Source organism: Micromys minutus, assembly GCF_963924665.1.
Source record: "Micromys minutus genome assembly, chromosome: 30".
Classification (NCBI taxonomy): Eukaryota; Metazoa; Chordata; class Mammalia; order Rodentia; family Muridae; genus Micromys; species Micromys minutus.
The window spans coordinates 22137667-22161904 of NC_137965.1; the positions used below are offsets into that span (position 1 = coordinate 22137667).

General features: G+C 34.5%; 1 protein-coding gene across 6 annotated transcripts in view; it reads left to right on the forward strand.

Moving 5' to 3' along the window:
* The window catches only part of QKI (QKI, KH domain containing RNA binding), a 104137-nt gene that overhangs the window by 33240 nt on the left and 46659 nt on the right, over positions 1-24238 (forward strand). For all 6 annotated transcript variants that reach the window (XR_013975630.1, XM_080941821.1, XM_080941822.1 and 3 more), the window contains exons 2-3: positions 607-749; positions 9223-9339. Coding sequence is in view for 5 of the 6 variants with exons in the window: in XM_080941821.1 (XP_080797947.1) it covers positions 607-749; positions 9223-9339 (260 nt within the window). In the remaining variant the exon portion in view is untranslated. The remainder of the gene's footprint in view (positions 1-606; positions 750-9222; positions 9340-24238) is intronic.

Here is a 24238-nt window from a genome sequence, read left to right on the forward strand (position 1 = left end):
TCAGCTTCTTCAGTCCTTTCTCTAACTCCTCCTGTGCTCAGTCCGATGGTTAGCTGCAAGCATCCTCAACTGTATCAGTGAGGCTCTGGCAGAGCTTCTCAGTAGACATCTGTATCAGGCTTCTGTCAGCAAGCACTTCTTGTCATCAGCAATAGTGACTGGGTTTGGTGGCTGCATATGGGATGGATGCCCAGGTGGGGCAGTCTCTAGATGGCCTTTCCTTCAGTCCCTGCTCTACTCTCTGTCTCAGTATTTCTTCCCGTATTTTGTTCCCCCTTCTAAGAAGGAAACACCCACACTTTGGTCTTCCTTCTTCTTGAGCTTCATATGGTCTGTGAATTGTTTCTTTGGTATTCCAAGCATTATGGCTAAGAGTCGGCTCTGAAGTTAGTTTTAGTAAGATGTGTAATTTAGCTAGCATAGATTTGATTTGTGGTAGAAATGAGGGCTATCATCTTGTTAGCAGACTCAATCCAGAGAATGACAGGATTGTTCCACAGCTCCTCAATAGAGTGTTAACATTTTATCAATGAAGCACCCCTCCCCCTTCCTGGATTAGCAAGAATATTTTTTGTCTAACACATTTAAAATTTTTACTTTTAACAGAAATTAGCAGAGTACGGAAAGACATGTACAATGACACATTAAACGGCAGTACAGAGAAAAGGAGTGCAGAATTGCCTGATGCGGTGGGACCCATTGTTCAGTTACAAGAGAAACTTTATGTGCCTGTAAAAGAATATCCTGATGTAAGTATGTTTTGTTGTTTTGTTCATGGTTTTCTGCTTCATATAATATGTGAAGAGATAACTTTTTAGTAAATGTGTATTATCAGCTGCTTTAAAAGAATTGTGTATGAAATTAGAAATGGGAATAATTTTATGTGGCTAATTAAATGTTTTCTCTTTAAAGTATGTTTCCATTTGAGCTTTGCTATGTCACTTTGGGAAATAATCATGCTGAAAATTTTAGAATTTTAAAAAGAGGTCAAGAATTGTGGGAAACTTTTGTCCTGAGTCTCAAAGATGAAGTGCAACTCTGATAGTCTTCAATCTGACCACAGATTCCATAGCTTGAATCATGTTATTCTTTCTGTATGAGAGTGCTGGTCATTATGGTTGCTTCCAGCTCTAAAGTTTCTGAGAAGGATTCCTCCTTGGCCAGGTGTTAGTCAGTTGCTCAACCAGTTTGTAGTATCTTGTTGGAAATAGTCTTCTCCTATATTTGCCGATTTTAAAGTATCTCCAGGTTCTGCCTTTTGTTACAAAATTCTATATGATAAAATTGATTCTATTTCTCTGTCCTCATTTTAAGTGATTTTTGTTTCCACTTCTCTTCAGTGTAATCCTACTGGCCTTCCTTTAGCTTTAAGAATAAGTCATCTCTATTCCCAGCTTCAAGATCTTTATGTCACTCATACACCAGTCACTGTGACTGGTTGCTATACCACTTTACAGAGGTTTTTCCTGACTAGTTATTCTAAAAGCTGTCTGGTTCTGTCTGTCTCCATCCCTACCCCAACCAGTTTCTATACTTTACATCTATAGTACTGTTATCTAATGTTTCCTTCTTTCTCCTTAGTACAGTAGTTCTCAACCTGTGGGCCATAACCTTTTTGTGGGGCAGTGTGGGGGTTCTGAATGACCCTTTTACAGGGTCACATATCCAATATCCTGCATATCAGATATTTACATTACAGTTCACAACAGTGGCAAAATTACAGTTATAAAGTAACAACAAAAATAATTTTATGGATGGGGATCATCACAACATAAGGAGCTATATTAAATGGTTGTAGCATTAGGAAGGTTGAGAATCGCTGTTCTAGCAGACTATATTGTATATAAAACAAGAACCTTTGTTAATTATCTGCCATCATTCTGTTAGTCACCATGTAATACTTGCACATAATAGCTATCTACTTCTTACTGGATATATAAAGGAAAAATAATGGCTGTTGTATTTGAGAACACTTATTGGACAAAAATGAAATTAAGAATGATTCTAACGTTAAAATGGTTTTTAGGTCCACTAGTTGTTATTCAGATACTAGTTTGTAGATTTAGTATAAATGTCTTAAATTGAGTTAATGAGGGATGGATTTTTTGGTATTTCAAAACTTGGATTTTTTAGTACAGCTTTCTTTAGTTTATACATTTATTTTTATAAGTAGTTTTAGTTGCAAATATACACACAATTTAGAGTATTTTTGCCATAAGGCTTTATTGAACGAATATAGGGAATTTCAGGGAATTACATAAGATGGGAGCCCACAAGCCTTTGGAGAGAAGAACATCAGTGGCAGGATTTTGTGGATCTCATCTAGAGAGGCAAGCTTTCAAATTCTGGAAGCCATCCAAAGTTAACCTTTGGACTCTGCATGAATGTGCCTGTGTACGTGTGTGCATACATACGTATGTACCCAATAGGAATTAACTTTTCTAATTTTATTTTGCAGATACAGAACATCTTTTATGTTTTTCAGAGCTAGTTGACATTTTAACTTAAAATCATCAATGCCCAGAATGCTGCCTCATATGAATACATAGTACAAAGTGGTAAAAGTATTTAGGGTCATTTTGTAAATTGTTGGGAAAAGCAAGATTCCATTTGTCAATTATAAACTTTTTAAAAATTTTATTTTTATGTATAAAGTTGTGTTTGCAGGCATGTGTGTAAACCACATGCATGCAATACTTCTGGAGGCCAGCCGAGGACATCGACTCCCCGAGAGTGGCTGCAGTTGTACTTAGGAATAGCCCATAGCCCCACCTGTAGGGAACTAATGTTCTCTTTTGCTGCATGTCTTTGCTAACATATAATCTGTAGAAATCATTCCAGCCAGTGTGAGGTTGTATTTTGTGTTTTGACTAGTGATGTAAGTAACTCTTTCTTGTGTCTGTTGAAAAAGAGATTTCTGTCTTCTGTAGATGGGACTATACTTAAGACATTTGCTTGTTTATTTTGAAGTCTTTTTGGTTTGTATTATGTTCTAAACACAGTGTTCTGAATATTAATTTCTTATCTATGGATTGGTTGCAGGTACTGCCTCTTAATCTGTGGTTTGCTTAATGATTCCTATGTATAAGCTTTATTTTATTTTATTTTTTTTGTTAACCCCACTTAGGTTTGATTCGATTGCTTGCTTTGCCCCCCATATAGGTAAAAATCATGGCCAATATCAGAACTTATTTATTTTTTATTTCCCTAATTTTTTATTTCCCTATTATGTGTCTATTTGTGTAGGTAAGGGCAGTTGTACATTGTGTGCACATGTATGTGAAGGGCAGAGGTTGATAGCATGTGTCTTCCTTGATTGTTCACTATCTATTGAGGCATGGCTTCTCGTTTGAATCCAGAGGTCATGATTAGCTAGACATGAGCACCTCAAGTTCAAGGGATATCCTGTTTCTGTTTCCCAGTTGCTAGATGACAGTTGGATTAATAAACCCATTTAGTTTCCAAATAGGCTTTTTCAGTCCTTCAGTCCTCCCTCATACATTCTGGGTAGATACCTTACATACTGAACAATCTACCTCTTAGGGAACTTTAAAATCTTACAATTTTAACTCAACTATTTAATTCAGACTTAATCTTTTATTTTTGTATCTAGTCTAAGATGAAAATCCGTTTTGGATGTGGAAATCCGAGTTAATTAGTATGTGCCCCAAACTAGTTAATGAAGAATTTTTTTTGATTTGTTGTTGTGTGTAGATGCTTGACATTCTTAATCTAGTTAGAATACTTGAACATTTCTACTTGTGTTATTTCTGAGCTTTATTAGTTAGTCTTTATGATTTAAAAAAAGGTCTAGTTTTTATAATATTTTAATTACTATCTTTAGAATATAATTTGATTAAGTATAATGTCTCCTGCTTTGTTCTTTCATAAGATTGCTGTACTAACAAGTTTCAAAGTCTTTTTCTTCTGTTTCTATGAGATGCAGTTGGGATTCTGTAATGGGATTGCATTGATGCTATGGACTGCTCTGGTTAGGGGCACATTTGACCAGTGCTTATTACTTGGACTCATAGTGTGTGATAGCATTCTTTTTGATTTATGTGGAACCACTTTCTTAATTTGTTTTCTTTTTGTATGTGTTTTTAATTTGATGTAAAGTGTATGTGTGTTTTCCATTTTATTTATACACACACACACACACACACACACACACACACACACACATGATACTTTAAATTTCATTTAGTTTTAGTGTCTTTACTTGAATAGTTTGATAAGAAGCTTTTATTACATAGCACTTGGAGTGATAGGACATAAACACAAATGTTTAGAAATGGCCAATATATAAATGGTTTATTAAATGCTTCTTATGTTGTGTAAAGTAGCCTTTTCTCCAGGAGGCCTTGACTACTAATCCAACATTAATATGAATCTAGAAATGAGATAGGATATGCTTCCCTGGACCCTCCCCAAGACATCTTGATATATTTATTTAGATAATTTTGGCTAAAAAATTTAACCCTGGTAAATATTTACACCAAATAATTCCATTGTTGCCTAGATTTGATATGACCAGGTTTTGTTCTCTGCAAGTACATATACATGCATTCTTTTGATTAGGTATGTTTAATTTCTACTCTTAATTATGTGGTATAAAATGTGGGAGTTTATAAAATAGTTAAAAATGATAGAAATGGTAGATATAGGGCTGGGAATATAGTCTAGTTAGGTAGAGTGCTTGCCTGTCATGTAAGGCTCTTGGTTTAATTTCCAGCACTGCTAAGATATTACCAGAGTTAATAATAATCAACAGGCTAGGTATTTATGAAAATCATTTTTATATAAGAGAAACATCTTTTTAAGTTTTTTTTTTTTTTTTTTTTTTTTTTTAAAGTATGTGTCTATGGAAGTTTGAATGTGAGCACATGTGAGTGTAGGCGACCTCAGATTCCAGAAGAGAATGTCTGAGTCCTTGTTGCTGGAATTACAGATAGTTTTAAGTAGCCAGACCTTAGTGCTAAGAACCAGACTCAGATACTGAAAGAACGTTACTTGTTTCTAATCTCTGAGTTGTCTCTGCAGCCCCTGGATTATCTCTTGTACAAAAAAGCAACCCAAAGCTTGCATGTTCTTTTATAACTTTAAAATCTAAAAATTTCTAACTTTTTAGTTTCCAAAATTTTCAGCAGAGATTATGTCTAGTGATTCTTAAAAGTGAGATGCTTTTGGGATTTCAGTTTTTAATCAGTCATTTATTTGGATAATGTCTCACAAGGAGGTTTTGTTTTTAATTGTACTTCTTTAAGTTCCTGGAGTTTTTCACAGTTTATAGTTTGTCACCAGGAAATCTTACTTGTATTTAAAATGTAGTGAGCAAAAATGAATAGGATTAGATATGATTGTTAAACCTTTAGAAACTAACATGTCACTTGGTAGAAATATAATTGGTGAGCTGAAGCAAAGGTCTGTAGTTAAACAGTAAGGCTAATGATTATCTTTTTTTCTTTTCTCTCCCTTCTGTTGGCTTTTCAAGTTGCACTTTGGTGAGGCTGTTTGAAATTATTTTCTTTGAAAGCATTTTGACGTTGTTTAATTGGATGAAGCTGCAGAACTGACAGGATCAGTCGATACAGCTTTAATGCAAGGCATCGCACATTAACCTGGGAATTGGTTGCCGTAGACAAAGCAGCTGCTATGATTACATTTTTTTTTTTTTTTTTTCATTTTTGCTTAAAACATCTTGAGCAGGATAACCTCGACAATTCCAATTGCATTAGAATCCTATGGCATATACTGTAGCATGAACTTTAGCATATTTGAAATATTTGTTGGTTCATGGGTACAGTTATAGTTGGTATTTTAGGTTTAAGAAAACTATCTGTCATGGACTCATTTCTGTTTTCTCTGCTTTAAAAACATTTTTAAAGTAAGTAATAGTTTTAAGAATTAAATGTTTTTTATGTAGCCTTATGGCTGTATTTATAGCAAGAGATACTATGTCAGAAGAGTAGGATATACCTTTCTGCAATGGACAAATGGTGGGGTAGACCAACTGGCTTGATAAATGATATGTGTTAAATTTCCTTAAGTGTTAGTCAGCATGCTAAAATGTCTTTATAAGGGCTGAGAAGATGACTAAGTAGGTAAAATGTGTGCTGTACAAGTATAAGGAAGGGTTTTCTGGGGATGAACATGGGGCAGCATATGATTGATTTCTTGATTTCTTGTGATGTTCTTCTCTGTGAAATTAATTCTGAATCTGTTCAGAAAAAGGACAACATTTAAAAAGTTATACAGAGCCACAGGTATTTAATGCCTACTGAGAGAGAAGAGAATCACTGTTTTCCAGGGATGCTCCCTTAATTAGCTAACAAATACCATTACTGAATGGTCAGCCCTGAAAAAGTATATACATGTTGAGCACTAAATATGGACCTAGGAGAGAGAGAGGCGGGTGGAGAGGACAGGGAGGGAGGGAGGAAAAGAGGGAGGGAGGGAGGATGAGAGAGAACATGTGCACACATTCAAACAATCCATGAGTTTGAAAGAAGAGGCACACAGGAGTTGGGGTGATGATGTACTTGTGAATTTAAAAGATTTAAAAGTTACAGTGGATTTTAAAGCATGCAACTTCAAGTAAAGTTAGCAGTGAGCAGATGAATAGGTATGTAACTTCCATGCTAGTAAGAGAAAGAAAATAAATCTATATCCTGGTGTGTTAATTTTCCCTTGCTATGAGAAAGGGAGGCAGGGCAGAAGAGAAAATGGAACACAGAAAAGTAGGATATATAGAAAGCATATATTAATAAGAAAGTAGATAAAAATCATGTAGTGTAAATGGGGTCAGTTAAAACAAAAATTGACAGATTAAAAGCAAATTCATTTTGATATTGCTTATAGGAATCTAAAATACAAAGGTTAAAAGTAATATAGTAAAATATACAGTATAAAAAGTCAAGGAAAAAATTTTGTCCATATTAAAAGTAATATAAGATTAGTGGCAGAAAGCTATTAATAAAAAAATGAAAAAGCCTATTTTATAGTAATATATTTTTACATTTGTACACATCAAATAACTATTAAAGACAGAAAACCAAAATAAAAGTAGAAGAAGTAAACATAGGTATAGCTCAGTGATAGAGTACTTGTTAACATAGTTGAGGCCCCAAACGCATCCCTAGCATAAAAACAAGCAACTAGTTTCTTATAAGCTCATCCAGAGTTGAAAACATTGCTACATGTTTGGCAGCCAGGATAACCTTAATGTCCAAACCTGAGATTCTAATTACGACAGAAGAAAATTAAAGACAAGTTCAGTTCCTGAACTTTTAAAAGAATTTTATTCATTTTTATGTGTATGAATGGTTTTTTTTAAACCCCTGATCTGGTGCTTAGGGAGACCAGAAAGAGGGCTTTGGATTCCCTAGGACTGGAATTATAGAAAATTGTGAGCTGCCATATGGGAGCAGAAAACTGTCTTTTGGAAGAACAGCCAGTCTAACTGCTGAACCAATGCTCCAGTCCCAAGAAAGAGTGTGTGTATTTGTGTGTGTGTGTGTGTGTGTTCCTCTCCCTCTGTCCTTCCCTCTCCCTCTTTCTTTGTCTCTTTCCTCCCTCTCTCTCCTTCTTCCACTTTCCTTCCCTCTCCCTATCTTAAAATAAACCACTGAAATGTTGGGAAAATGAATCTAGTAGGGTATAAAAAGGGGAGAAAGTTCATTTCAGGATTAGGTTGGTTTAACATTTTAAAAATTAATTATAGGCCTCTATGATCTGTATATAAGATGGTTATCTTACCTAGAACTTTATAGGCCTTGTTCTTTTAAGCTCATAGCAAGTTGAGAATGTTGTACATTTGCAAACTCAAGGTGTGTTGTGTGAGTAGTAAAGAAAAATATGTAGTTGGAAAAGAAAACATAAGACATGATTTGCAAGTGGCAAATCACCTTCTTGAATCCCTTCTCTCCAGAACAATTATAAAAACCAATAATCAAGAAGAACTGTTGCTGGGTAAAGGTTGATAACGAAAACTAACTATGTATTCACATACCAGAAATAGCTAAGTTCTAAAAAACCTGCAAGCATATAGGAAACGTTAAATTAAATCAATAAAGGCACAGTGATCATCAAACCTTTTACATTCTTGAGAGATGTAAGACAACCTAACTAAATGAATAAACTAGGCCATTATTCATAGTTTTGATGTTCCGGTGGGGTTTGTCTCAATGCGTACTCTAAAGGGTATCTAAAATATTAATGAAATACATGCAGGAATGGAAGATGACAAGGAATAGCTAAGATACTCTTGAATACACTAAGCAATTAATCTAGAATGATATAGCAAGAATAAATGGATTAATGGCATAGAATGCCCCAAACACTGCCTATGTGTACTAGTGTACAGCTCATGGCATGCTCTGAGAAGTGTGTTGTCTGACATTTATTTCGTGAACAGCACATAAAATACTATAGACCTAGATGATACAGTTTGGTCAGTCATCACATGTGGAAAATTTAAGATGTGAGTAAGGCTGACCAAGCATAACATTGCATGATGTTCTCAACAAACTAGTTTTTACCAGTGAATAGAGGTGCGCTTCCTAGTGACCTTTAAAATTGTGTAAACTTGAATAATGGGAATTTCTGTTAAAAGATACTGAAGTTTTGTTTATACAATTACTTTTGTCACTTTTTTTTTCATAGAAAGCTTAGATTCCTTGTCTAGACTTTTAGAACTAGAAGTTAAAAGTATGAATGGAAAAAAAAGAAGGCAAATAAGGATGTATAAGATAAAGATTTGTTATTTTTAAAAGCATGCTCAAAAGAGTTGTATAATTAGAACAGAGTAGAATCCTAGCTTAGGTGTTAATGTACTAGCAGCAATGTGAAACTCACATATACAGCTGTGTCTGGAGACAGGACTATTCTTGTTAAAGACTTTTACTTGGTGGCTAGGATTCATGATGTGCATGGTGTCCACTGTTGTGTTAATTCTTTACTCTGGCTGAGATTCTGTGTTGATGGGTGACTCAATAAATGTCTTTATTTAGTTAGATCATTCTTTATAGTTTGTATTAATACACGAAAATTCTGTGTAAAACAATGATTTACATCCAAGTGGCAAGAAATTTAATGAGTTCTAGGTTTTACTTGGTGGCTCATGTTTAAAAAAGACAGAGTGAACAAATGCATATGTGTGCTTTCAGGTAGCTTTGATATAACTTTCAGCAAGGAAATAATTTGTATTATCTTTCCCTACAGTTTAATTTTGTTGGGAGAATCCTTGGACCTAGAGGACTTACAGCTAAACAACTTGAAGCAGAAACAGGATGTAAAATAATGGTCCGAGGCAAAGGTTCAATGAGGGATAAAAAGAAGGTAAGTCCTTGACAATAGTCATCTTCTTGTTAATAATTGTCTTAGGGTTTCTACTGCTATGAGGAAACATCATGAGCAAAAAGCAAGTTAGGGAGCTTACACTTGTACAGGGCAGGGACCTGGATGCAGAAGCTGATGCAGAGGCCATGGAGGGATGCTGCTTACTGTCTTGCTTCCCATGGCTTGCTCGGCCTGTTTTCTAAGAAAATCCAGGACCACCTGCTCAGGGATGGCACCACTCACTGTCATTGTGCCCTCCACCATTGATCACTCATTGAGAAAATTCCTTACAACTGGATCTCATGGAGGCATTACCTCAGCTGAGGCTCCTTCCTCTGATGGCAAGCTTGTGTCAAAAGTTGACACAAAATTAGGTAGTAAAGTAATTAAGTTCCAGATCTTATGGGCATAATCCAAAATCTTAAGAACTTTGGAACCATTTTAAGACATTATCTTGGTTGGGGGGGGGTTATGATTCAAGAACTGAAGTATCTGTCACTCCAGCAAGCATGGTAACATGCTTTGCCACTTACAATTTAAAACCGCGTATAAGAATTTGACAACTGTATTTTATGTAAAATTATGGAACTAAAACTTGGGGGTAAGACAGTGGCATTTTGTTTTTGTAATAGAGCCCAAGGTCTTGAGTTATGCTGAAGAAGTACTCTACCACATTGCCAGGTCTATAGGTTTTAGATGGGATCTCACATCCCCAGCAACATCTCCCTCTATATATTTAAAAAAACAGCAACAAAAAATATTTTTGAGACAAAACCTTGATAAGTTGCCCAGACTGACTTTTAAGCTTTTTATCATCATACCTCACCTTTTTTTTTTTGCATAGCTGGGGTAATAGACATAGCACTGTGTTCGGTTCCTAAAATGTTTATTTTGATAAACCCTACATGAGGTTGGCCAGTTGAGTTGGGGCAGTTAGTTTTAGCAGTGTTTTTTCCTTGACTAAAAGTGGTTTTCTAAACATCTTACTTTAGTAAATGAATCTGCTTTCTATTTGTAATTCCTACTACCACTTCTACTTGATTATTATTACTATCATCATCATCATCATCATCACTATTTACTATTGTTGCTATTACTACTACAACTGTTAAGAGAGGGAGGGAAAGGAGAGAAAACAGTAGGATTGTTTTGTCAATCCACCAATTGATGCTGAACTATTTGCTTTTAAATATTGTTGTTAGGATGAGTTTATTTGCTTTCCATCCAGAATATTATAAGGTAGATTATTTGAAATTTTCTGTCTTTGAAAACAAAAAGATTTTAAATCCTGTAAGTTTACTAGAGTTATCAGATGGTAAATCTGGGGTCAGTTTATGTTAGACTTTGTAGAGTTTTTAGAAAGAAAACCACCCACCAACATTTTTGGGACTTTGTTGTGATGGGTATATCACCTGAGCCTCAGAAGCTGACTGCAACTGCCCCTCTGCCCCTGTGCCCAACTGCACAGAATGGGAAGCTAGGAGACTTTTAGCAATGTTTTTGCTCATATCTTTAAATAGTGCCTTTAATATAGTTTAAAGATGTTTTTGAGGTAATTATGTTTTCTCTAGAACATCTTTAGATGTATTTAAGTCTTCTAAATAAAAAATTTAATCAAGCATTCAGAATTAGGTGTGTTGTAATCTGAAATTTTAGCTTCAGTGAGTGACCTTAGGGTGGTGACATTTGCTTTGAACAGTACTGATGTAGTTGCTTAAGAACATTGAATGAAAACTTTTGACAATTTAAGACACACTGATCTTCATCCAAAAAGTGGTTTATGTCCACTCGTTAAGAAATGTTATTTCTTAAAGAAAATGCTGCTTCTCCTTTTTAAGCTGTTACTAATTTGGGTTGACCTCACTAATCTAACTCTGGTCATACAATACTCAACAGATGAGAATTAGAAATTGGAATTGTGTTTTTAGACATGAGCAGAGAAGATTTCCTCCTGTCTTTGGCACAGCAGAGTGAAAAAGAGTGGGCATTACTCAGATTGCTTAGGTTAGAATCTTGACTCTGCCTTGTAAAGCATTATGATAAGTACAAAGCACTTAGAACAAGGAGATGGATTTTAGCAAGTACTCAAAGAAAGGATAATGACAATATATTTTGTTTTAAACTACAGGCTAGAGGTAGTGATTATGTAATGTGAGAATAAATGGTAGTATTTTTTTGTTGTCTCATTACTTCTGAGTATCCCATATTATATATAACATGTGCCATACATATACAGAATATACATGTGTATATATTATACACATGTAGAAAACAATAGTAAAATAAATGAAAACACCTGAAAATGAATTGAGCTGCAATTGTTAAAATGCTACAGATTAACCTGTTAACTTGAATTGCTTCTATGTGACTAATATTTTCCCTTTTTGCCAAGCTCATCATTTTTATTGATAGCTCTTTTTTTAAAATTAATCATTCCATTCATTTACATCTCAAATGATATCTCACTTCCTGTTACCCCTGACTAATATTTTTTTATGTCTTCTTTAATTGCTCTCTACCTTATGTATTGTGTCAGGGTCCATCATTTGAATTCTGCACCTTACATATTAATTTGTGGTCTCCCATTTGTTGGTTACCTGAATAGCTCCAAGGATTCTGTGTCTTCATTTCTTGTTTATTGGGATTGTTGGTGGATCCTACATCCGCATGACTTTTACATGGATTCTGAAGATCCAAACTGTTCCTTACTCTTGAATAGCAAGTATTTTACCCTCTGAGCCTTCTTCCCCAACCCTGATGTGCTTTCCAAAGTGTTGATAATGAAGTGAAAAGGGAAAGTGTTTTTATTTGGTACTTGTCTATTTGGTAAAGAACATAATGAACAGGTAAGTACTGACATAAATAATAAGAATAAGAAGTATGCTTTAATAGTTACAAAGGAAATTTGTCTAGCTTTAATCCTTTTATCTCTATATCCTACAATACTAACACAAATAGAAAAATAACCTTAATTTCCTTACCGCTTCATGTGCGATAATAAAATAACAAAAATGTTACCATAGAAATAGTGTTTGTTGACTGAATCCTTCACTAAACACAACAATATTGTCTTTTATGTAATTTCCTTGCTATTGGGTGAATACTGTCATTAAGTAAGCATTAGAAAATATACCCACACATGATTAACCCTGTAGTTCAAGTAGTAAAAGAATGAAGTAGACATTCCTCTCTTTGGCTCCTCCTCGAAGGTTTGACAAGTAGTGATGATTGCAAGCTCTATGTGCCTTTAATATTTTTGGAAGATAGATAGCATGTAATTCTAAGATGCTGGTATAAGCATGTGAGTTAATATATTTTATTTTCATTTTCTTACTTTGCTAATAATTCACTGTTGTTGGGCATTGGTTTTTGGTTTTTTTGTTTTAAAATTCAAGTAGCCTACGGGACTACTTAACAGAAATCATGGTCAGGAACTGATAGAACTTAGAATGCTACCAAGAGTGTCTTGGATGTCCCAGATGGCAGTGTTTCTGTGCCCTCTTCTCTGTAGCTGAGTATGCTTGTGGTAACAGTATTGTTAGAAAATATGTTATAAGTGAAAACTAGGTATTCTGTGGTAATTTCATCTGATATTTTTTGTGTACTTTGTATTAACTCTTTTCTTAATATCTGACACACATTTTTTGTCAGGAAGATTGAATGATTTGCCAGAAAAATGGTAGTCAGAATTTGAAATGAAGCGTTCATTTTTGTCATTTGATGTGCCACGTTTTACTCTAAGGTGTTTTCAACAGAAATGCTGTAACAAGAAGTTAGAAAGCCAATTTAACATTTTGTTAATTCTTTCATGCTTTCTTTCTTTTTCATAGGTGACAATATTCTTCATACTGTCAGACCACTGAGTACTCCTGATATTAAATAATCAGTAGTCAGGTCTCTGGGGAGCACTTACTGATATTATCTAATTTGCCTCAATTTGAGTCCTATTTGGAGATTATATCAGATCACAGAAGTTCTAGGAGTGAAGGCCACTACAGAAAGGAAGCACAGCCTACTTTTGATTTCTGTTCATCTCTTAAGGATTTTTTCTAGTCTCCCTCTCAGAATAATGTTTTATTTAGGCTTGCCTGTTTGCTATTAAAGGATATTGAAGGGATACCCATGAAAAGCCATATTAATTTATGTGAATACACTGTTGCACATTGAAGACACAACAGATGAGGGCATCAGATCCCATTAGAGATGGTTGTGAGCCACCATGTGGTTGCTGGGATTTGAACTCAGGACCTCTGGAAGAGCAGTCAGTGCTGAGCCATCTCTCCAGCCCCAATAAAGTCATCTTTCATTTATTTTCCTCTCCTGTTTCTGGAAACTAGAAAACGTCAACCTTTTTATTTAAAATGATGTTGGTTTCCGTGGCAACCTACTCCTGCTGGGACTGTCCCATAACTTTTAGTTATCAATTACCCCATTAATATATAAAGATACTAAATGAGAGCCGTGTTGCCAGGAAATGGAAGAACAGATAAACTAATAATGAATCACAGTATCATATACAAATTATTGCTTTTTTGAAAACTTCTAATGATGGATTTAAAAATGAAATACTCAAATATGTAGTGGGGATAGTACCCAGTATAAACAGGAAATTCATTTATGTTTTGTATACCTTTCACATATACCTTGAAGGTAGTGTGTACAGTTGTTGTGTTTACTTGCTTTTTTGACTATCATCTATCACGTGTTGGCAGTTATAGAATTTTCTGCTTATAACAGGTCAACGCTCAGACATGTTTTAGGGATTTTGTAGTACTTGGTAATAATTTTTAACTAGGCAGTCTCAACTTATGCAGTAATTCCCTTGATATTCAGAATCCTTCCTCAAGGACTTAATTTTAAGTTTCTAATAGAAAATTATGTTCTTGAACTGAATCCATAATACTAGAGAAGGTTTTAAGTCACAGAACACAACTGTCTTTTGTATATAAGTAGGTGCTTTGAAATTTTGTGGAACGACAGTTGTACTCTGGCAAAAGAAGTCTACTTCCAAAAAGGAAGTCTTGGTGAAACATTTTTAGACTTCTATTATTAGTCTGTAAACCTATGGCTTTTTTCCTGTCATAAACTGGAGGAAACAAAGTGTCTAACCCTGTGAATTCCTGCCTTACACTTCATCCTGTTTAGTCAAATCCTCCCATGATTGAATGTTTAGAGGTTGATGAAGCTAGGTTAGTTAAATTTGTCCTACAGGAGTTCGAATACTCAGCAGTCTTAGAATCCTGCTCACTGTGAAGGAGGCTTTATGGTAGGCCTGCCTGTCTTCTAAGACTGCTGATAGTGGTGGCTCATAGCCCCAGCTTATATTACTGTATGCAGTACCTGACTCAGGCTGTGTGTCAGCCTCAGGAGCTAGTGAGTGGCACTGTTCCTATCTCACAGGATTTGAGATTTAAAAGGATATAGTGATGCATTCATTTCCCTGTATTGAGCAAAATACTGCTCTAAATAGAAGACAACCTATTTCTTTGAGCAAATTCAGCTCTGTCATGTCATTTTCTTTGGAATGTAGGCTTTCAGTTTAAAATCCACACAAAACTGGTACAAGCTTTAGTTCTTAAAATTTACCTTGGCTCTCTTTTAAAAAAATGTGTAGTTTACTATTTTGTCTTTTGTAGAGCTGTGCTTTAAAAAACTAAGGAAGTACAGTATTTTGTGAGTATGATAAAGGTATGTTATAGAAAACAGTACAATTTTTGAACTTTCTCTCAAAGTATTTAGTAGAACATAAGATCATTTCTAAGATAACATTCTTAGTCATATACATCTCAAATGAAATATTTTCTTACACTAGCAATTTGTTAGATTCATTAACTTATTTCTCCTGCTTTTTATGTTATTTATTTTGTAAATTTATAATACTGTATGAGAATTGGAAAGTGCCACATGAACTTGAATCATTGTTGCTTGAACTTGAATCATTGTTGCTAAGATTGGCAGCTGAATTGGATCTCTGGGACTCTCATGGTGAAAGAAAGAACTGATTCTGACAAGGTTATGTTCTGACCTCCACTTATGGGTACATTCACACACACACACACATAATTAAAAAAAAAACAAAAAACCCAAGGTCATTATTCTAGAAACTTTTTTGACAGTTTGGGATGTTTTCTAGGTTGTTCAAATAATTGTTCATATATACATATATTTTATAAACAGTAAAGTGGATAATGCTAATTCATAATTTTAGGTTTCTCCTGTAGTATTACAATCCATCCTTTGACATTTTACCAAGTAGTTGAGCTATGTGCTGAGGGATAGGAAAGTGAACCCATATGAAATTTAAAGTAATATTAACAGTATGCGCAAACTAAAGTTTCCTCTATTTTTAGAGGTCTAAGACTTGGGTTTTTTCCCCATTTATTTATTTATTTATTTATTTATTTATTTATTTATTTATTTATTTAAACTTTTTTATATGAACTGCTACAGTTGTCTCAACATTTTGAAAGGTGAATTAGTTTAGTTTGGGATTGGCACATTACTTCCACTAGTTCTGAAGAACTCTTATGAGTTTTGCTAGTTACATTTTCATGGTGGGTTAGCATTTGTCTCTGTCTCAGTGGCCTTGACAGGTCATCTAACACAAGGATGGCTCCAAATAACTTCTTTTATTATGTTGAGTACTCTGTTCTCAGTAAATAATACCTTTCTAACATTTTTTTCATTGTGGAAAAACTTGAAACAGCAGGACAATCAGTTGCCTAATGGACTGTTATTTGTTTACCAACTACACCACCACTTCTTTCAGGAGAATATTTCTCATTGCCCTTCTCCTGTCTTCCCACTGCATGTTGGATTATTTGAAGAATAAATTTTGGACATACAGTTTCAACTTTAAGTATTGTATTAGTTAGCTGTAAAATAGACTTAATAGTAATATGTTAATTTTTTTCTTTACATCACCAAATATGTACTCAATACTCAAAGTTCGTGTCCCATAAAATTTTTTTTTAAATGTTTGTTGAAATTATATCCAGGGCTAGGTATGTTAGCATACTCCTAACACCAGCATTACACAGGCAGAGAGACACGCAGATCTCTGTCGGTTAAGGACAGCCTGGTCTGCACAGTGAGACCCTATCTCAAACAAAACAAAACCCCACAATCCACAAATTACATGCATTTGAATACCATCTTTATTATGATTGATAGAGCCCTTAAGCCAGTGTTTCTCAACTTACCGGTTTTGACCTTTTTGGCAAACCTCTATCTCCAAATATGTTACAACTTATAATAGTGGCAAAATCATAGTTTTGAAGAGGTAGTGAAATAATTTCATGGCTGGGGAGTCACCACAACATGGGGAACTGTATTAAAGAGCTTAGTCAGCATCAGGAAGGTTGAGGACCGCTGTCTTAAGCCATTCTTCACTCAGCCTTGCTTTTTCTTCCTGCTGTTCATAAAAAAAAACTTACTACATCTTAAAAATATTTATTTGATCTATTGGAGTGCTGGAAAATGTACCCAAGATGTCTTATCTACCACTTAATTATACATGATTGTGAAATTTTTAAAAGCAGAAATAGAATTTATTAAAAAGAAGGGTGAGTGAGACAGGTAAGAAGGTAGTGGCGCATTTCCTTAGAGTGAGTGGCAGGTGGGAAGGCAGAGGAGGAAGGAAGAGAGGCCTTTATGTTTGGGACTGGAATTTGTTCTGAGAATTCGGTGGCTGCTTACATTTTCATGGTAGCATTTTACATAGCTGTTCTATGTATTTCTTAAGATATTTGTAGTGAGAAGAATGGAGTCATTAAGATCTTTACTTGTCTTCATTTTTGTTCCATATATTAAGTCGGATTTCTCTGTGATGTAAGCAAGTACTGATTATTTTCTCAATTTTTACTTGTTGCAAAACAGATCTTGTCTTTTGCTAGCAATATAAGAATTTTTATGTTAAAAGCTGAAGAAATGCTGAGTTTTATATTTATTAGTTCTTACATAGTGAATTGGTTCTTAGAAATGCTCTAATGGTGAAGAACAAGGCTTTCTTTTCCTTATTACTGTGAATGCATGTTAACGGTTGTCATGTGTTTCAGTTCATTGTATGTTGTTTTTTTCCCTCATTGATGTAAAATGATGATTCATTTGTCTCATGCTAAGATAAAACAATCTTGGTAACAGCAAAAACACTACTGTGGTGATGTTGACAGTGAAAGCAATTTTACCCTCTTATTCTTTTTAGGATATATCTGACTATATGTATAAATCAGTATCCCTTAAAATACTTCGAATAGTATTCATTAGTAACATCATGTAAGTCCATGGGAAAATTCATTTGGTTTCATGTTCTAGGAATTGCTTAAGCTATTGTCTTGATTACCAAATCTGTCTTGTTGGGAAATTTTAAGAGAACATATATTTTCTGCACCTTACTTTGTTACTGTGTTTGACTTAATACCATTGTATGACAGTATTTGAAAGGAACACATCTGTATAGATAGCAGTTTCTTTTAGTAACTACATCACATTCACTTGTGCTCAGTTACATCTAATCTGCTGTTACAGACAAACAGTGGTCTAGTGTATGTCTCTCATGCTTGTCTTTACATGTAGTTGCTAGTTTGTATTCAGAAAAGAATTATAAAAAGGTAATTTTGGTGTGTGTGTGTTTAATATATGACTTTTAAAAACTAATTTCTTCATTGCATCACCAACAGAATTAATCTTCTGTGTATTGTGTAGGAGACTAAGCATTTTTTACAGGCATCAGGGGGAAAAGCTAATTATATATAATTATGTCTTAAATAGGGTAAGTTTTGACTTTCTCAGAAAATTCTTAGTTGGAAAAGGCTGTACATTTTTTTGTTTCACATTCCTTATTCCTGCCTTACCATCATACCACAGCCTACCCCCTTTTTTTATTGGTTACTAATTTTTAAGAAATATTCTATACTGTTTTTTTTGACAATTTCATATATATATATATATATATATATATCTTGGTCTTATTGGCTATAAATTATCTCCTTTTACTTAGCTTTGTTCTTTACCACATCCCCTTTGCACATTAATGTCACTCTTTAAAAATATATTTATTTTTATATTGTATACATGAATGTTTTGCCTTTATGTATGTCTGTGCACCTTGTATGAGCCTGGTGTAAAAAGCAAAGGGTGTGTCAGATTTTTGACCTGTAGTTCTACAGTGAGTCCAGATGAGTGCTGGGAATTGAGCCTAGGTTCTCTGGAAAAATAACAAATGCTTTTAACCACTGATTCATCCCCCCTTCCCTTTAATGACTTGCTGAGGTGAATTAGTGTTGCCTATATGTCATAAATGTGGTATTATCCACGGGTGTGTGGGCAACCTAACAAGTGGCTATATTCATTTATTGATTTTTATTTTTGGTGACAGGGCTCTCTGTGTTGTTGGTTGTCCTTGAACTCACAGAGATCCACTTGCCAGTGCCTCCTGAGTGCTGAGAATATGGGCATGTGTGTGCCACCATGCTGGACTTATTGATAATTTTGACAAGATGAATTACTGAGTAGGAACTGTTAAAAGATTTCTCATTTAAGTTGAATATGTTGAATAGTAGTATTCAGCTATTAGGACAGATGAGTTGCTATAGAACTGAGACTGTCCAGTTCTATTGCTACCTAATTTGGCTTAGAAGGAACCTGACTAGGCTAGTTAGTCTTAACCATCTTTATGGTAAAAATTGATATTTCAGTTCATAATACTATAGATGATTGTTACTTAGTACTTATTACTTCTTGTAGTTAATACCATCTTCTAAGACTTTTACCTTAAACTAGTTTTTGCCAGTGGGCTGGATGGTTGCTGAGAGTTAGCAAAGATAGCAGTGTGGCTTCACAGTGCTTGTAGATTATGCTGTTAAAAAATCCAAGAACTAGTGAGTTCTTTCATAGGTTGAGGGTTTAATGGATACTAGATGAATTTCAAGAAATTAGAAACAAGATTGACTATGGGTGGTAGGTGAGGTACTTCATCTACCATAGTAAAAGGTTTTAGGTACAGCTGGAGAAGCTTTATTGGCATTGAAAACAAAGATGAATGCTATGTTAAGAATATTATTTTCCTTTTGGAAGCAGTAGTTTAATGTTCTGTTATTGGAAGAGATGGGCTGAAGAGGCAAGTCACAAATGATAATGAAGCCTCAGATAACCCACTTACAAATTCTGTCCTAGTAATAAAGTAAGATTCATGTCTTCCAATAGTCAGTTTTTTGATCCTTTTTTAGATAGAAATTTTATTTTTAGTTGGCTCATAAATGATACACTTATGTTGTACAGTATGGTATTTTAGTATGTGTATACAATTTGTAAATGTCCAGTCAGCATCATGTTTCTTTGTGCTAAAGAAAATATGCTTAACCTGTGGAGAAATTTTCCTAGCATCTTTCCTCACAATAACTCTATATTGGAAGTGACCCAATGTTATCTTGCAAGTGAATGCTTACTCTTGTGCACCCATGCCCATGGAGCAACCTGCTGGTGCACATAAAAACCAGAGTGAGAATGAAGGCAACTATGTGTGTAGAAAGGCTGCACTTACTGCATGGTTCTTTTAGGTGACATTCTTGAAATGGAATGAAGTGTTTTTAGTCATGAAAAAGAGGTCCAGGATTTTCTGTGTGCTAGGAAAGTTCTATAATGTGATTACAGCAAGGTTGATCACTCTTTGAGAATGATTTTATAACACAGTTTTTTTCTAAACAGTGGCAAGAAACTTTTTGTTGTTTTAACTCATAAACACATTCTGCCATTTCCTAACAATTAAATGTGATTCCCTAAGCATCGCAAAACTAAAATTAAAATCTTACATCCATTAAAAATAAAAGAAAATAAGCATTCAGGATCTTAGCAGTCCTCTGGCCTTAATATTAATAACAACATTAAATTAATAACGTGCCTCCTGACTTAGTGTCTTTTGCCATAGTGGACAGTGCCAGTGTCTTAAAGGTGTTTGTGTAGCTGACAGCTAATAACTTGGTTTACTTAGGAACTGGCTAGTTTTATGTAAACCTGACTCAAGCTGGAGTTACCTGAAAGGAGAGAACCTCAGTTGAGGAATTCCTCCATAAGATCCATTTGTAGGGCATTTTCTTAAGTAGTGATTGATGGAAGAAGACTCAACCCATTGTGGATGGTGCCATTCCTAGGATGGTGGTAAGAATGCAGGCTGAACAAGCTATGGTAAGCAAGCCAGTAAGCAGCACTCCTCAGTGGTTTGTTTCTGCATCAGCTCCTGCTTCCAGGTTCCTGCTTCTCGTGAGCTCCTGGCCTCATTGCTTTCCATAAACTGTTACATGGAACTGTGGGTGAAATAAATCTTTTTCTCCCCGAGTTGCTTTTGGTCATGTTTCATCACACCAATAGAAACTCTAAGACACTTTTATGTGATGTCTTGTTGAGCTTTGGAAGAGGTTGGTTATGAAAACAGAAAGAAGCCTTTTCAAGAAGTATTAGTTCCTTTTAAATCCCTGTAGTCAGATAACTGACAAACGTAACTTAAGGAAGGAACATCCTCTTGGTCTGGGATGTAGTCTTATCACTGTGTCCATCTTGAAAATTCCAGGTGTGGCTTGCACTTCACATTTCTTCCAAAGAGTAAACAAAAAGGTGAGGTGAAAGAGGAACTAGGTATCACTCCAAAGTCTACCACCTCAGCAGTTGTGCCATTTATATCTCACCTCCTACAGCTTCCAGATACTCCCCTGGAAGGGTAGACAAGTGTTCATACATGGACCTACAGGAGATAGACAGATTGACATTTTAACATTCTTTTGCAAAAGACTAAATCAATTCTCTTCAAAGCATCTATGGTTTTAAAAACACTCTTAAGAAAAATCAAACTCACTGTAGACAATTGCTTTGCTAAATGCAGTAAAATTAGCTTTCAGAGAAAGACTTTTTAAGACAGTTTAACCTTATTTTAACCTTTGTCAGTAGATAAAATTAGCCAATGCTGCCAAGTGTTTGTAAGCGTGCTTGATTTGCTGTGCTTGACTGTACACATGCTATAGAATAACTTGACTTAACCTCTTCACAGGCTGTAGTATAACTTGTGCACGTTTCCTAGTTCCAAAGCTGTCACCTAGTTCGTGTGGGACCTGTTCTCTCTATGTGTTTCAAAAGCAGAAAGTAACTTTAGAATATTGATTATGTTATTTAGTTTTATTTCTGTTTACATTTTTACTATATAGAGTCAAGGACTCTATATAGTAATATAATAATTATTTATTATTTTACTTTGATGTACAATTGTTAAAATTGTGAAACAGTTTTTAAGGGGTAAAAGGATCCACCCAAACTAGAATTTTGTTTATTAAAATGAAGTAACATTTTAAGTAACCTGTAAAACTTAAATTATTCTGCCATAGATCTTATCGCAGGACAAGTTAATTGTCCATGTCTAGTGAAATCAGGCATGAGTTTCAGTAAAGGGAGAGTCTATTTTATCACTAGGTTCTCTTAATGAGCCTTTAAAAATTCAGGCTTGAGTGGATTACAGCCAGTTAAGGGATATTTGAGTACCTTTGTAGTTTGGTTATATATGTCACATTTTCTTTCTAGAACATTCTGTTTAGTAATAACAGAATTGATAGGAAAATGCCACCTGTCTATATTGTGTGCTATATTGCTTGATTTTCCTACCCATAATCCTGCAGTGAAGAATGACAGTCAGAAAACACACAGCATATTGTTAGGCCATGTCGTGAATCTAATGAACAACGGGGTCTACCCAAATAGTAGTATTTTTTTATTTAGTCCTTTAGCTTTGAAATACTTTTATTACAATTTCCTTTTGCTCTTCTATTTTAAAATAACCTTTAAGACAGATCAAATTATCTCTGTCTGTCTGTCTAGAGACCTGAGAGAGTTCAGCAGTTAAGAGCACCTACAGATGTTGTAGAGGACCTTACTTCCCTTACTTCAGTTCCTAATGCCCATGTTGGGTGACTTACAACTCTCTGTAACTCCAGGGTATTTGATACCCTTTTCTGGACTCCATAGATGTCAATACTCCTTGTACACAGAGTTGTGCACACACAGAGAACTTAAAAATAATGAAAAAATTAAAAAGGTACTTTTATCAAATTGCAAAGATTTTATATTGTGTTGTTCTCATACTCAGTAGACTTTCCGGATTCAGATTTATCTAAATTTTTTACTTGTATGTCCCCACCCTCCCAGGCCAGTTCAGTCTATATCAAAAACAGCATTTGGGTGCTGTATCCTTTATTCTTCTATTTAAAATAGAATGTCTTTGGCCTTCATTCCGAATGATTTGATAGCTTTTTTATTTTCTCATGATTAAAATTCAAGCCACATGTTTTGGCAAGAATATTTTTTTTCTCGTATAATATATCTTTGTATTGGATTGCCTGCTCACAATATATTTGATAAGTGATTTCATGTTATTCAGATAAGAATATTAGATGTGTAATTTAAAATTTTCCTTGATCACACGCACAACCCACAACATCTATGATCATATATACTTCATTGGGCATTCGTTAAACATATGAAAAGCTTACATTCAATGCCTTGTTTAAACATAGTGGCTCTGTAGGAATGGGTTAGTAAGGTCATAGAACTAATGAGATATAGTGTTGTTACACAGTCTCAGAATATCTTCTCACATATATCCCACTTTAAATAAGTGTACCACTGAGCCACATCAGCAATAAAAGTTGCTGCAGCCCCTCAGTCCCTCTTATTACAGAAAGGCTGTTAAATTCTTATTAGTATCTTAGTATCAATACATGCATGGATCTTTTAAATGATTGCGGTTTTTTTTCCCAACGATTAGGAAATAAAAGAATTAATTCTTTCTAAAACAAAGGCACTCAATCAAAGTAATTGATTTCAAATGCCCCTTGTAAAAATCATGTTTAAGAAATATTTACCATAGCTATAAATGCTGAGTCTATTTGTTTATTTTTTTAAAGTGACTTTTTTTTCCCATTAGTATCATTTAGCAGTTAAAAAAGTAGGTTTGTCTCTTTTTGCTTTTTGTGGTGAACATTTTGGTCAGTTGGTTAAGAGTTTTGCTTGCCATATTTTTCCCTAATAAGATTACCTTCTCCCCCTTTAAATTTATAGCCAAGGATAGTCTATTTTTTTCCACTCCCAACAGACATTTGCCTAATGGTTTTAGGGTTGGTTCATGACTTGTGCCCAGTTTTTGATGTTTTTGTTAATGATACCACTTTCTGATAGGCCAGAATACTTTTTTATAACCTCTATTTTCTGTTGAATTTAGAATTTGTATCCTTTATCTAATTTCTTCCCAGTATCAGGTCTGCTTATTTGATTTCTTATTTGATAAGGTAGGATGGTGTAAATTCCATTCTCATGCACCTACTTTTGCCCTGTAAAACAGTTTTAATGACAAACCTTTTGAATTGCTTTTATAGTGGCATAGTTTACTTGTTTCAGTATAAGAAAAATTATAAAATTGACTTGGTAAGATCTTAATTTAATGAAATTTCAATTAATTTAATATTTATTGTTTTTATATAGCTTCTGATTATTGGGGGGAGGTACTTACTGTCTAGGAATTTATTTAAGTACTTTTGTTTCATCTAGTTTTGCTACATTTATATCCCAGTTATAAGACATGGTTTATGTTCAAACAAACAATGATGTCTCTTGGTCATTACACCTCATATTTTGCTCGCACATTAAAGATTTTGTTTTTTAATCATCCTAGGTCTGAGGGGGATAGAAGGGTTACATCTCAGTTAGCCCCAAATAATGTAAGGTATATTATTGCTATAACTTTTCTCATCATTCCCAGAGCACTGGAAACTGATTGTATAGACACTCAGTAATTTAACCTGTCACATTTAGAACTGGACACTTACTACTTCATTTGTTCAATTCATGGAATTAACTAAAAGCATAA